Raw genomic sequence first — 14,453 nt, forward strand, 5'->3', positions numbered from 1 at the left:
ACTGGGCTGCCTAACAGCAGCTCCCCTGGAAGAAACACTGAAACAAATGGTTCTGCTTCACATTTGAGTGTGGGTAGCTGCTCATTCAGATTTTACACACAGAACTTCACATGTATACAGAGAATCGGGTCAGTTGCATTCAATGACAGTAAGACACAGATATTGATTGAGGATACCCACTGAATGTCAACAATAATAAATGTTATATTGATCCTTGAAGAGAAGTATTGTGTAATCTGGACAGTGTTTTCAGATTACACAACACTTGAGCAACAGGAAGCCTACAAAGTTGATCTGTGTCACTAACTGCAGCTGCATCTTGAGTTTAAAACAAAACGAGCACTTAAAAATGAGTCGATGCTTTTAGAGGGAAACTAACAGCACCCTTAAAACAAAACAAAAAAAATCAATAAAGGTGCATTAGAATTTGGCTTTGAATTAGATATGAACACAACAGGCACTTGCGTACCTATTGAACTTTTCATTTCGAAAAACAGTCATCACAATGCAGACTTCAACTAAAAACCACACGCACCCTCAATTGTATTAACAAGTTGAAATATTTATTTTTAAAAACTGAAAAAAAAATAAAAGCAAACCCACCAACATAGATTTAGTACACGATACAAAGACTCATGTCAATGTCGCTATGTGAGTGAGTAGTTTCTTTAACTACAGTGTGAGGCAGTTTGAAAGGCTGGCTGAGCTGGTACGACGTCGGACCCGAGACAGGTTAATAAAGAATATTTTGACGGAAAAAAATACACTCATTCATTACACAAGGTGCGTTTTAGTTCATCTCCATATCATTCGCAAAGTATTCCCTCTTTGATTTACTGTCAACAAGTGTGTGGTGTGACAGATGTCCACAACTGAAGCAAGTATTAATCACAACACTGCAGTAACACTTGCCTAATCATTACTTTGCCTTGTCTTATTTAAAACTAACCTTTTCTAAAAACTACATCTGCTCCATGCAGTTGTTGAAGAATCATCGGCAAACACTGTTTGATCGTCTATTTAAATACCCCCTTTCAGTGACCCAATTATGTTTAAGACACACAAAGCTCATCCATTTCGCAACATGGTCACGAGGCTCCGTGTTAAATGACAAAAAGATGACACCTATTGGTTTAGGCCTGCACCGCTTTGCATTCCCTCTATTCAGATGAGATGAAGGCTGACTCAGTGAAAGACAAATATTGATGCAGTTGGAGGTGTGTGTGTGTGTGAGTTGACAATTACACAGAGCTACGTGGTCTGCGGGAAGCTTAGGTCACACGCTGTGGTGTGGCATCCTGGCAGGAAGCACTCTGACTAGTTAACCTGAACTTTGAAAATATTTATAAAGGGCAACAGGTAGTGAAGACTTCACAGGGGGGGGGAAGCGTACTAGTTGGATGATGTTTCATTATTAAAACAGATTAATCATTTCGAGTGTTGTTGAAGCTGTAGTTTGTCAAAAAAATTACTCAGATTCTTTAATAAGATGCAGCTTTATAAAAACGAAAATATTTGTTTACGAAATGAATGTCTGCAGACTTGCAAGACAAAAAAGGCAGCAGAGCCTAATGTGTTGTTGCTTTTTTTTTAGCTAGACATATCCCTTCTTCCTGCAGTTACTCAAACTGCTCATTAATCATTTTTTTTGTGCATAATGCTACTTTTGATCTCTTATGGTTAAGATAGAATAAGAGTTGTGAGGTTCCTACCCCCCCCACGGCAGTTTGGAGCAGTTTTCTATGACTATTTAAAAAACAAGATGGCAGTTCAGCATGATTAAACAGTCCGGTTTGTTACAAATGTGACAAAAAGGCGGGGAGTCCAGTGAGGCGCTATGGACCTAACAATTTGAGACATCCATCACACAGAACTTCTGCGGCTTGTAAGCACACTCGATTACGAGAGGCTTTTTTTAGTCCTCTTTGTTCCACTGACATAATTTGTGGGCTCGGATCTCTGGTCCTTGCTGTTTCGAGATGTGCAACTAGCGTTCATCAGTTCTTGAATGCAACTCCTCAGTTGAGTGTGCTCGTTACTAATTTGAAGCATGGAGCACAGATAATAAATAAGTGATAGACTGCTCTATACATACACTCTCTTTGAAGAGGAGGCGTGATGCTGTGAATTCGGGTGGTCTTTCCAGTCGAGCGTCGTTCCTTGTGGGTGAGCCCTTGGCGCCCGCCGTCTGCGCGGAAGACTCCAGACATGGATGTGAGAGCAAGCACCGTTTCATTTGGCTTGATTAACAAACAAACAAGAGCGGGAAAACTAGCCAGACAGACATGGAGAAGAGTGTATAAATACAAGTTTCTTCCAGACGAAGGCCATGACGGGGGCGGGGTCAACCTTAACCTGCAGGGGGAGAAACCAGCAAGGTTAAAAGTCTCTTCTACAATTTGGAATTCCAACAAAAATACATCTCGAAAATGTTGACTTCAACAAAATTATTTAACTACAAAAAATAACACGGCGAATGGCAGAAGGGTGAGACTTGGACAAAATTATTCGTACTCCTTGGTTATTGTAATAATAATAAAAATTATAAAAGTAATAAACTAAAAATCAAAAAAACGAAAACATTAATCTTCTGAATAGCTGTTTACATTTTGTATACCGTGCACACTTTGATAATGAGCGCGCCACTGCCACCTACTGTAGTGGATGTGCAATTAAACTTCAGAACAGCAACAAAAAAATGTAAACAGTTACCTAATGTGCCCTGGACCAAAAAAAAAAAAAAACATTGAGAAACACTGGCTTAAAGGTTCCACAATGTATTAGTGTTTTGCCCTCACCCTCCTCATCGCCCCCCCAGCCCTCCGCTACCCCTGCTAGCTCATAGTGTTTCTTCCTCAGCTCCCCGAGACGCTCGCGCTCCTTCTGCAGACGCGTCTCCAGCTCCAACACCAGAACCTGTACAAACACACACGCACGCACGAAGGGGGAGGACAGACACAGCCTTGTCAAAAAGTTTCCCTTTGCAAACAGAGGAAAACCAACAATTCTGAAAGGGTTATTTTTATGAGTCATGGAGAGGAAATTACGTTCTGGGCAGTGACAAAGAGTGAACAAAGGAGTCTTTTTGTTTAGGATGACAGCGTTACTGTTTAGGTCTCACGGCTCTTATGGCTGGTGAGTTGCTAACAAATAATCTATCTATCTATCTATCTATCTATCTATCTATCTATCTATCTATCTATCTATCTATCTATCTATCTATCTATCTATCTATCTATCTATCTTCATTTCTTTGTATTACAATTATTGGGATTTAAAAATCCTCACCAAAAAAGCAACAACAACAACAAAAATACTGATTAGTGGCTCAAGTGTGTTTTAGGATCGTATTTACTCAAGGTAAGGTAGTGTAAATATGCTTAAGGCACTCTGCCAATAGCAGCTCACTATTTAATGTTTGTGGGCGCTTGTGCATATGTGACAAAGGTCCACCCATTTCAGTTTTCCTTTCACTGTAGGGGGGGAAAGGCAGGCACAGACACACTTGCTTGTGCTATTTGTCTAGCTTTAAGTTCAACTTCCTGGTGGATGAAAAACAATGAAGTGTCAAATGTGGAACAATGAGCACATTCCTAAACAGGTCTGCTTATCGTTTTGACTTTTGCTTGGTGTGTGCATGTTGCTGCCAACCTGGGCGTCCATCTCTTGTCGCTTGATCTGTGTGAGAGTCATGCTCGAGAAATCCATTGTATCTGTGAAGTGATCAGAGGCAAAGAAAAAAATCAATTGTTTGTAAGCAGTACCAAAAATAGAATGATACACTACTTAAGGTTAGACTGACAATATTGCTAAAAAAACAAAAAAAACAAGATGCTGAAATGTGCTTACCTTTGTCTTCAATTTGGGACTGCCCAGACTTGGTGGAGGCCACAACAGCGGCAGTTGCCTGGGTGACGCCTCGGGATGCATGCTGCAGGCGGTGCAAGTTGGTACTGTCTTTGTCCGCTTTAACCTGGGGCCAACACAAGCACGGAGCATATTTTGAATACCTTCCTCCCATGATTATGAACCCAGACATAACATTTGACTGCGCTGCCCAAAGATGGCATGGATAGGCTCCAGCACACCCGTGACCCTTGTGAGAATGAAGAGGTTCAGATGATGGATGGATGCACTTGGGACTCGCCTTTGAAGCAGCAACAAGTTGGGCTGTGCTGGCCGCAATTTCGCGGGAACACACCATCAACTCCTCAAACTTCCCTTTTCCCTGCACCACAAGATCAGCCGCATCCCTGAAATGACACAACACAGTGGATTACATTTCTAGTCTTCCGATGAATAATTCAAACGTTAACAGGAGCGGGAGTGGTGGTTACAATGTTACACAAGAGATCGTGTTCACTTGCTTTGTTCCTGTTGAGATCAGACCTTCATTCACCCATTGAAAAGTCATTTAATTAGAAAGTCAGATACTACTTACACCATGACAGTGGCGCCCCATCCAACAGCTTTAGAAGCAGAAATCAAGCCCTCGGTCCAACGGGAATTCTTGGCATAAAATTCCTTGGTGGATGCTGCGCCCTGGTGGACAAAGAGGGAAATGAATGAATGAAAAAGCATCTTGAATGTTTTTTAAAAAAATATTATCAATGGTCTAGTTCATTTAAAAGGTACATTCTGGGGTTTCTATTACCTGTAAGCTATAATATTCAAACTTGTACGAAATAAAATCCAAACGTACCCTGCCACTCTCTACAATGTCCCTTTGCAGATCTTTGGAGGACAGAACAAGTGCCTTGATGGCTGTCATCAATTCTGTACAAGAAGCTAAGATCCTGAAAGGAGGCGACAGGATACACAAGAGGCAATATTCATTGGACTGGTCACTAGTCATTTGCAGTGTTATTATTCTTAATAAATATTATATACATCACTACATAGAGGTTTTATTTTATTACCTCTCATTGACCTCCATCTTGATGCCTGTATCAACTGCTCGAGACTTGTTGAGCATTTCCTATAGGGGGGGACACAGGGGAGAACTTTCAAGCTAGTATGACTAGAAAATGAAACTGGTGATTATCGGTTCTCATTGTAAAGAAGTGCATGCTTTTTTTCACACATCCACACCTCTATCCTTGCAGCAGCTGATTCCACAGCTGCAGATGTGGCTGCCATTTCTTGCTCCACTAGATCTCCCAGCTCTCCCTGCTGCAGTTCCAGACCCCGAGGACGCAGTTTCTGAATTCAGGATTAAAGACATCAGAAGTTTTCATTTTTGCGGCCATTGGTCACTCGCACACAAGGACAACATTAAGACCAGTACCAACCTCTGCAGAGGCCAATATGGACTGGAGTGCCTCCTTTAGCTTGCAGTTGTCTGCTTTTGTTATGTCTTCCTTCTTTTTCATGTGGCCCAACAAAAGCAGAGCCTCAGCACCACATGCCTTCACACTTTCTGAAAGAACTGTGACAGAATGCACATAGGACAACCAAAATCCTGGTTACCATTTTATAAAAATGGCTACAAAACCACAAGGAGGTGAGCTGTGACTCATTTGCATGAGGCATAAGAGGTAGAATAAATCAAACATTTTACCATCAGCCTGCTCCACAGGCACCATGTGAGAGGTGGCACTGCCCTGAACAATGGTGTCGCCCACTAGGTGGCCACATTGAGTCACTACTTTCAGCAACTGAGAGACACCTGTGTAATAAAAGAACAAAAGAGAACTTATCTCACTTCCTCATGTGCTTGGAACACCGGAAGTATGCTATGCAAGACAATATTCAATATTAACGAGCTGCTTACTTGTGTCATCGGCTAGAAAGGCGTCTCTGGTAGGATGGAGCTGCTCCACACAGTCTAAGGATGCTTGACATCTGGATGCCAGGTAGTCTGCAGAGGTGCGCATTATTGGAAATTACTTAACTGACACACACACACGCTCACACTAATAAGAACCCCGCAGTAACCTGCTGAGCTAGTGCAGCTGATGTGGGCTGGGTCATCAATCTGGGCCAGTGAGTCTTGGATGATCCTCTCTGCTTCTTCAACAGCCCCCTGCAGACTGGACCAGCGGGCTGCTACTAGTTGGCTCTCTAACGCCTGCTCCCTGCTCTCCTATAGGCACACAAACACCCGTGTTCCCGTCATTTAGGCTGGGTGATATGATATGGCCTCTCCAATTTATTTATTGATTTCTGATGTTGAACCGCTATACTTAGAGAAGAAGCAAATGTCAATGAAATTCAAAACATGTTTTAAAACAAGCATTTGACCTTGTCATTAAGTTGATTTTGCAGGGCTTCGGCTGTCTTCACACCAGTTTCCCTTTCACTGGCCAATGAACTTTGTAGACGCTCAAGCTCCTGCCCTTGAACGGCAAGCTCCGTCTCCACTTTGGACAATGACTCAACGAGTACTGCTTTCTGAGATTCCATTGCAGCTAGTTGCGTGCCGAGCACCTCATTGGACTGCAAAACAATAAAAAATCAACGATGTGTTACAGCACATAAGAACAATCGCAAAACAATACGATTTGATGGGAAGTCTTGACCAGGACAATGTGAGGCTGTGGGAATGTTGAACTTAATGACTCAAGTGACCTCCAGTTGTAAACATAGATTATAACACCACTGCTTTTTTATCGTTTGCGGCTAGGCACGTAGTCTCCAAAGAGCACTGCGTTGCGGTTGAGTGGGAAATTGTGGTTGTGAAACTTGGCAGAACAAACTATGACAACAGAGTGAAGTTTCGTCAGATCCCGCATGTTATGTGTCTTAAGGGGCTTGTGAACATGTTTGCAACTCTGTGGAATGAGCTCACTAAAAATACGGAAGTGACTTACAGAATGAGTAAATGGTCTGATTTTAGAAATGAAGTAAATCGGTATTGGGGTCTAACATTATGAGAGCTGCGACACAGAGGGTCCCTAAGGAGGGTTGTCGTCACAGTAAGAAAAAGATTATGGACATTATATTTTCCACAAACTATGACTTTTTGACGATATAGCAGGATAATTCCAGTGGATTCTTATTGAGAGCAAATTACTTTTAATTATCAAGAATATTGAAAATATACAACCAGCATTCCACCTGAATGAGTACAAAAAAACAAAGGTTCATGAACTTGTTCATATTTTAGGGAGACGTGAACTGAACACAACGTAAAAGCAAATGAATCATATCTTATCTTTTTTTCTTTCTTTTTATATAGACACAAATCTTTGGGTCAGCATGCGTTGCGATTCCGGCAAAGGGTTTAAAGGACAACAGGTTGATTTTGCTGTCACAATGAATAACCACAGACCTGTTGTGAGGAGCCCATGGTGATCTTGAGGGAATCCAGCTCGGCCCTGCTGGACTCCAGCTCTCTCTGCAACTCTCCAACGTGCTCCCGCTGCGCTCGTTCCTGGGTTAATGAAATGTCACATTTTTTTTTAGATCAATGTTTCCCCCACCTATGATGAGCCAAGGCATATATTTTACATTACACAGCTATTCAATTATAATTTTCAAACTTGGCCAATTAGATGACATTGCGTGGCACACCATATTAATTTTAACAACACATGAGTGTGCTACAGTACAGTGGTTGGAAATCACTGCTGAAAATATTACACAAGCCAATTTATGAGCATGATTTAAAAAAAAAAAATCAATTAAAAAAAAAAAAAAAAAGCAAAATTAAGGTGACCCACCTGTCTGTCTGCAAAATCTTGAGCGGCCTTCACCTTGTCCTGCATCTCTTTCCTCACTGCATCTATTTCATCCTGCGCTACCCGAGCCACCGTCATCTGCCGGGTCACCTCTGCATTCTGCCCCCACAAACAAACAAAAACTTACGGTGACAATGAAAAGGCGTTTTCAATACGAACAAAGATGTTTTTCTCACCTTCCTCAGCAATTCAGCATGACCTTGTACCAACTCGGTGTACTTCTCCTTCAGCTTGGTGTAGCGCTGCTCATTAGCTTGAGCTTTTTCTACACAGTAACCAAGGATACAGTAAGGAATGTGTGGGAATACTAGTTACATTAGCCACTTATCTTTATGAACCTTAATCTATTATTCTTACAGCTGTTCCTAGTTACAATATTGTGTTCATTATTTAGAAACATTCTTTGACATCTTCAGCTGTATGTATGTGTATGTATCAGGTGATAAAATAAAAACCCTGATACATCAGTGAGAGGGCTTACTTTCTATCTCGGTCAGACTCCGCTGCTCTTTCTCTGTGTCTTGCCTGACCCTCCTCAGGTCATCAAGCTCCGCTTTCAGGAACTCGCTCTCCCCTGCTGCCTGTAGCCTGAGGTGACTCTGCTCTGCTAGCTCTGCCTCCAGCTCATTGACACGGCCCCTCAAAGCCTGACATAAGCGTCCACTCTGACAGATGGAGAAATTGTGGTGGAGGTTGAAATTACAGTTGTTTTATCAAGGAAATTCTGAGCAAATATACATTTATCGTGCACTTGGATTAAATTATGGATTTGGGAGGAGTGAATTCCTTTTTACCTCCAATCGGAATGCTTCCAACTCATCCTTAAGGGCCTGGATCTCCCTTGTCAGCTGTTCAATCAGTCGGTCTCTAGTGGATAAAGACAACGCTTGTAAATCAAAAGCACCAACAATATTTCTTTGTACCATTAAATTTGATTTTTAAATTGAGAATGTATTTATCATCAATTAAATTAATGTATAAAAGAGCTCCCGTCATCTGTAATGAGTTAGTGTTGAGACAAATATGTTTTATCTTATCCTGTGCTACTGGCAACTACTGTTGAATTCAGGTCAAAGTTATGCATTTTTAATAATAATAGCAAATATAATAATAATAATGAAAATATAATGAAACACTTAAATTTTTGGGGGTTAAAAGAAAGTACATTTCAAAATTAAAGGAATGATAGTTGCAGTATATTTGAGCATTAAAAGTACTGTACGCATCTACAGTAGTTGAGTAAGGTAAATTTCATTTCCCAAAAATTTATATACAATGTCTTCAAAACGTACTTATCATCCTTGCGCATTCCATTCTGATTGTTGAAGTTGAAGGGGTCAATTGCGGCAGAGGTGCCAAAGAGGTCATCAAATTTTGTCTCCACTGGAGCCTAAGCAGTCAAAGCCACAAGATATAAATAGGAAGATCCAAAGTGCTTAATTTACAACATAAATTATTCTGAAAACATCCAGAGCTCTGAATTGGGTACAAAAAGTGATTCATTACTTTAGCACTCATTGTTGTTGGTTCATTGCCTAGTTGTAAATTCTATTTGGACATTTTTCCACTTTTTACCGGAAGGACGGGGAGGTCTGTGTCCACCAGGTCGTCAGTTTCCACCATATGTTCCGACTCTGGAGAAGACGACTCGGCGGGGATTACAACCACGGGGCTGATGTGCTCTGACAGTGCAGATGCACGCAGAAAGTTTGGAGGATTCTGAGAGAAAACATTTCATTCATTTGAAAATGTTTTGCTTATTTAGTGTCAAGAAAAAGAAAAAATGTCTAGCATGAAGCGTGTTTCATATGCATATTTGACTTTCCATGGCCATGTGGCTACCTTAGCAGAATAAGCTTTTCAACATACAGAGCAAAAAGAACATACTCCTTGGGAATCTGAAATTACCATCAATTCAGACGGCTAAAAGATAGACGTGTTTAAGACATTTTGGACAGACCTTTTTATTTATTAATCAGTCTGAGATGGAATAGCTCCCTCTGAATCAGTTTTGAAATATTATATTGCTAATATTAGAGCAGTCTTTTTCTAGACGAGCATGGCTGTGCCCAGTGCAAAATGCAAGGTTCTTAAAGCTATGCTTGTAAGACGTTTATGTTAAAAAAAAACTGAACTGAACCCGATCAAACTCATTTAGGACAAAATACAAAGGAACATTTCACTCTACTGTAGTCTGATAATGGCTGATCATTTTCAAATACTTTTCTCCATACAGTTAATGTGGACATTTGTGTCATGTCAATCATCACCTCAGGCAACTGTGGAATCTGAATCAACCGCTTGAAGTACTGCAAGTTACTGGAGCGATAAAACAGACTCTTTAACCTGCAATAAGACAAAAATCAAAGTGTGTGAGAATGAAATTTGAGCAGCGTGCTCAGCGGTTACTTATGTGTCTGACCGACAAGGTTTTGGTTTGGGCACCATTGGGCGTACATACTTCTTAAACTGTTCCTGAAAGCGATCTCGGTGGCCTTGGAGAGTGTCTGCTGGAAGGCCTGCATACAAAACAAAAAAAACAAAAAAAAAAAACCACACACACACGCACAAATCAGTTAACACATCCTCACCAACTTTACATGCACTCAACATGAATCAATTTTTTAAACCACCAAGACTGTAATTGAATATACTAAAGTATGGTATTAAATTAATAGAGAACTACAAGGATAAGTGAATGACAAATTGAGTGAACGGCAGAGTTACGTGTTACTCACATGAGTGCAGTTTAAACAGCAGCTTGACTGTGTAGTCGTATAGGTGGCTGGAGTCCAAGATGACTTGAATGAGCGGAGCCAGACGACATTGGCCTGCAGCAGTCACTGAAACTGACCGAGACATATCTAGCGAGCTGAATACTGGGATAGAGAAACACAAACAAACACTATTGTTTAGCGGCTCGGACTGATGCCACAACATATCTCAGCTTTACAATTAACGCTCGCTGGTTTTCATGTTAGTAACACCCCTGTAAATGTAAACGCAAATCTGAAGAGGTATCCCTGTTTGGTTTGACTTATTACAAAGTCCTTCCGCCATAAAAAGGTTGGGAATATAGTCTAAAAGAAAGGCAGCTGTAATCTCAATACTAAAAAGATTGTTTCTCTCGCTCGCCCTCAATCATTAAAGCTCTCCTACCCATTTTCCATGAAGCCAAATCCTGAGAACCTGGCAGTGATGTGGTTTCCTCACCGATTCAAAAACATTCAGTATTATTATAATTTTTTTTTTTGTACAAAAGCACAGACAAATTGAACTCGCCTCTTAAACCTTGAATGATGAAACATTGTGGAAATAGGTCAGAATTTAGACGGGAGACTTGAGCTACACTCTCAAACTAAAAATGGAGCAGCAAGAATTAAACATGAAAACTGTCACAAGGCTGTTGTTGTGTTGTAGGGAACATTAACGTTATAACTCTTTTTCCACAGTTAATCCGTAACGTGAATAAAAATTAAGGCCTATGTTTATGCCTTGATAAATCACCCATTAGCGATCAGACACATGAGGGGAAAATGAGAAACTCCTCTCTAAAAGCCTCAACTAAAAGTGAATTGTGTGAAAATACTATGCACAGGATGCAGACTGAAGGCCATGATAAAAAGAAACGAGAATGTAATTTCCTTCAATTCATTTAGGAGAGCAGCTTTGCCAGCAATTCCTCTTGGCACACATCACATCCCTGCAGCCTATTTTTAGCTACACTATGTCCATATACTGTAAGACACTTGCACCTATGATGAGTCACCCCAACCACAATAACAGTCTGCAGCCACTCAATCAGACGCATCACGGCTCTGATGCTAAAAGTATCTATTTTTGTACAGCATTAGAACTTTATCGCTCAATCCTCCTGTCTGCCCAAGTTGGAACTTTGTGCCCGAATGAATGCGTGTTCACAGCAGACTATCTCGTTAGTCCAAAAGATCTTACCTCCAAGGAAGAGGTTGAGTTCACACTCGAGGTAATCAAACATCTCCACTGTTAATTGAAAGCTGGGGGACACACACAAAGAGAAACACACATGAAATTAAAAGATTCTGTTTGGCTCCTTGTGTGAGAAATTAAGGTACGACATACATAGTACATACACACTTGGTTGAAATCAAATTGATCTATTATACGTATTTTAGATAAAAAAAGATTTTTTATGAAATACATATATTCACCCAGACCTATGATGCACATTATATTAAAAAAGATGTTTATTTAATATTTAAATGGACTTTTTCATTGTTTTAACATCTCTAAGGTTAACTATTATATTTAAAAATAAAATCATTTCATTCAGTTTGTTTTTCTCCAGGTCCTTATTTTGAAAAGAAAATACTAATAATATTCAATATATATCAATAGACTGATATGAAATACTTATATTGTGTTTTCTGCAATAACGTCCAGCCCGAGCAACAAATGTGTGACTATTCCAAAAAATTATCTTTCGGGATCCATCTTGTAAATAATGTGGCAGCTTGCCTTACTTACAAGTTGTTGACATCATTTTCTCCTGCCTCTTCAAGTTGTCTGTTTGACATCTGCAGGTTGCCAGGGAACCGAGGATTCTGAAAGAGAAACCATATAGAAGGTGGAAGCTCAAATAACACGCGTGGCACACCATGGTCCATCTGAATGACAAGGTGACTGAATCACAATAATTCTGAGGTTTGCACTCCTGCTGAAAACCTGCACCTCCACCTCTTTACATTGCTAGCATTAAAAAAAGAGACCCAATCAGGTAATATTCATGATTTCCTGTTTATCTACGACTCGCCTCAGTTGTCCCATTAAAGCAAGCTTCATTTATAGATCCTTGAGAAGCCATTAGTATCACAGCCTGAATGTTCTGTGAGGACCCACTGCCCCCGCGGAGAAACGATGGCTATAAAAACAGACTTCAAGCATAGATAATGAGTGACGAGAGTCTCATTGGGTTTTATAGGCCATGCCAACTCACTTTAATGTGGAACTCCATTTTGGTGATGAGCAGTTTGAGGTAGATGCTGCAGAGCTTCCCGTAGCCTTCACTCAGGTGACCCTGGAAGCACAAGAGGCTGAATCACAAAGGGAGATCAACATTTGGAAACACGGCCAAAGGTAGAAACAGTATCCCCCGACTTTGGCCAGTAAGCTGGCTGATTAAAGAACACGGGGAAATTTGAGATGACACATTGGCCTGTGGCGCTGTTTAATTAATATTCAAAATGTGAGCAACTTCCTCTGGTGGAGCAGAACTAAAACCGTGGAATTCAAATAGGATGAGTTAACTGGAGCTGGTTAAGTTGCTTCTCATATGTAAGAGCACATCTTTGCTCCAAGAATGGGGGCAAAGTTGAAATACTGTACAAGAACTTCTTACTTCACCAGTGGATTAAATTTACGATTCGAATTTCCCAAAATGTGGTGGAAAAATTCCAAAACAAGGTTATAGTAACCCAACTGAGAGTGTACTCCAAATAAGCCAGAGGATGAGTCTGCATGAGTGATGGGGAGTGCGGACACATACAAGTCTGTCACTTGGCAGCTAAAGTAGTACTGTGGATACTACACAGTTAATTAGATGTTTGGAGCAGTCAAGTGAATTACACCCCTGCAGGCAACTTCCGTTCCACTTCAACATTTTCACACATGTTGCTCTTTTGGTCACAACTCAGGAAGTGTCGGTATTCCAAAAGTATCATATGTATTTTTGGTTTCAGACTTGAGATTTACATTTTAAGGTCCCCTTCCATCGCAATTCATTTTTTCCTACTGTTTTATCTTGCAACCCCAATAAAAGAATATAAAAGATTTGAACTATTTGAAATGAAAAGAAGAAGACCTCAAAAGACCTAGACAGCATGTTTACATTAACAACACCACATATTGTTTGGTCAAGACTTAATTCTTATTTTAGTCAACAGCAGTGGCGTGCTCTGATGCCAACCGACAATCGGGTGCGCTTCCTTACCCACATCCTGCTCATATCCGTCAAATCAGCCTTATTCCTCATAGAGTCTTTTATCACCTAAAACGGTGGCAACAGCAACACAAGAAAGGAGAGAGAGAAAAAATTCAGTACACACAAAAAGAGTGATTACTTCAAACTTGAAGAAATTACAGGCATTTAGAGTTAAATACATAGTAGGAAATGTAGTGGTAGAAAGCGATGCCGTCTTTACGTACATTTGGATGTCCGTCTCGTAGTAGCTTGTGAAAAACATGGCAGAACTTCCAGCAAAGGACTGCATTGCTGGAGAGAGGAAGCCGGTTGACCGCTGCCCAGAAAGTGTGGGCTCCTTTTTCATGATGAGTCCCCAAAATGCAAGGTGACACAGTCAAGGACCAGCAGCTTCAATATTCATATTATTGTGACAAATGCAAACAAATGTCTCCCAAATCTAACAGCCGCAATGTTGTTAGCGACTACTTTGACTCATGATAATTTAGCCAAATTAGGACAAAACCGCCAACCGTAACAATGGTTCAGTGGAACATGGCTTTGTAAATCAATGTACAAAGTTTAATACAATATAGTTCCAGGCAAGAATCCAAGAACTTTCATTTCAAGCTCATGCTGCTCTATATTACTATAAATGAAATACAGAACTGCACAGACTGTCTCGTCTTCTATTTTAAATCCCGCAGGATTAAATTAGCTTCAGCACAGATGAGGCTAGCCTCAATTTGTTGTTTTGATCTTACACTAACATAACCTCAACTGGAGAACACTGTCACATGGGAATCACAACTTCACACACACACACACTTGTG

At 40.5% G+C, this 14,453-nt stretch overlaps 1 protein-coding gene across 4 annotated transcripts in view; it reads right to left on the minus strand.

Moving 5' to 3' along the window:
• Positions 1-541: 541 nt before the first annotated feature.
• The window catches only part of hip1 (huntingtin interacting protein 1), a 28,761-nt gene continuing 14,849 nt past the window's right edge, over positions 542-14,453 (minus strand). For all 4 annotated transcript variants that reach the window (XM_088380487.1, XM_088380486.1, XM_088380488.1 and 1 more), the window contains 29 exons: positions 13,866-14,008; positions 13,651-13,707; positions 12,658-12,738; positions 12,189-12,265; positions 11,637-11,698; positions 10,421-10,561; positions 10,144-10,201; positions 9,953-10,028; positions 9,258-9,401; positions 8,975-9,072; positions 8,477-8,549; positions 8,164-8,347; positions 7,859-7,947; positions 7,665-7,781; positions 7,274-7,375; positions 6,244-6,438; positions 5,938-6,085; positions 5,774-5,860; positions 5,561-5,668; positions 5,292-5,428; positions 5,092-5,202; positions 4,920-4,978; positions 4,703-4,796; positions 4,442-4,542; positions 4,148-4,253; positions 3,850-3,973; positions 3,652-3,713; positions 2,799-2,916; positions 542-2,355 (listed from right to left, as the gene is read on the minus strand). In XM_088380487.1, the coding sequence (XP_088236613.1) occupies positions 2,351-2,355; positions 2,799-2,916; positions 3,652-3,713; positions 3,850-3,973; positions 4,148-4,253; positions 4,442-4,542; positions 4,703-4,796; positions 4,920-4,978; positions 5,092-5,202; positions 5,292-5,428; positions 5,561-5,668; positions 5,774-5,860; positions 5,938-6,085; positions 6,244-6,438; positions 7,274-7,375; positions 7,665-7,781; positions 7,859-7,947; positions 8,164-8,347; positions 8,477-8,549; positions 8,975-9,072; positions 9,258-9,401; positions 9,953-10,028; positions 10,144-10,201; positions 10,421-10,561; positions 11,637-11,698; positions 12,189-12,265; positions 12,658-12,738; positions 13,651-13,707; positions 13,866-14,008 (2,957 nt within the window). In that variant the 3' untranslated portion in view covers positions 542-2,350. The remainder of the gene's footprint in view (positions 2,356-2,798; positions 2,917-3,651; positions 3,714-3,849; positions 3,974-4,147; positions 4,254-4,441; positions 4,543-4,702; positions 4,797-4,919; positions 4,979-5,091; positions 5,203-5,291; positions 5,429-5,560; positions 5,669-5,773; positions 5,861-5,937; positions 6,086-6,243; positions 6,439-7,273; positions 7,376-7,664; positions 7,782-7,858; positions 7,948-8,163; positions 8,348-8,476; positions 8,550-8,974; positions 9,073-9,257; positions 9,402-9,952; positions 10,029-10,143; positions 10,202-10,420; positions 10,562-11,636; positions 11,699-12,188; positions 12,266-12,657; positions 12,739-13,650; positions 13,708-13,865; positions 14,009-14,453) is intronic.

The sequence above is a fragment of the Syngnathus floridae genome, chromosome 7 (genome assembly GCF_059516105.1).
Source record: "Syngnathus floridae isolate MCC-2025c chromosome 7, RoL_Sflo_1.0, whole genome shotgun sequence".
Classification (NCBI taxonomy): Eukaryota; Metazoa; Chordata; class Actinopteri; order Syngnathiformes; family Syngnathidae; genus Syngnathus; species Syngnathus floridae.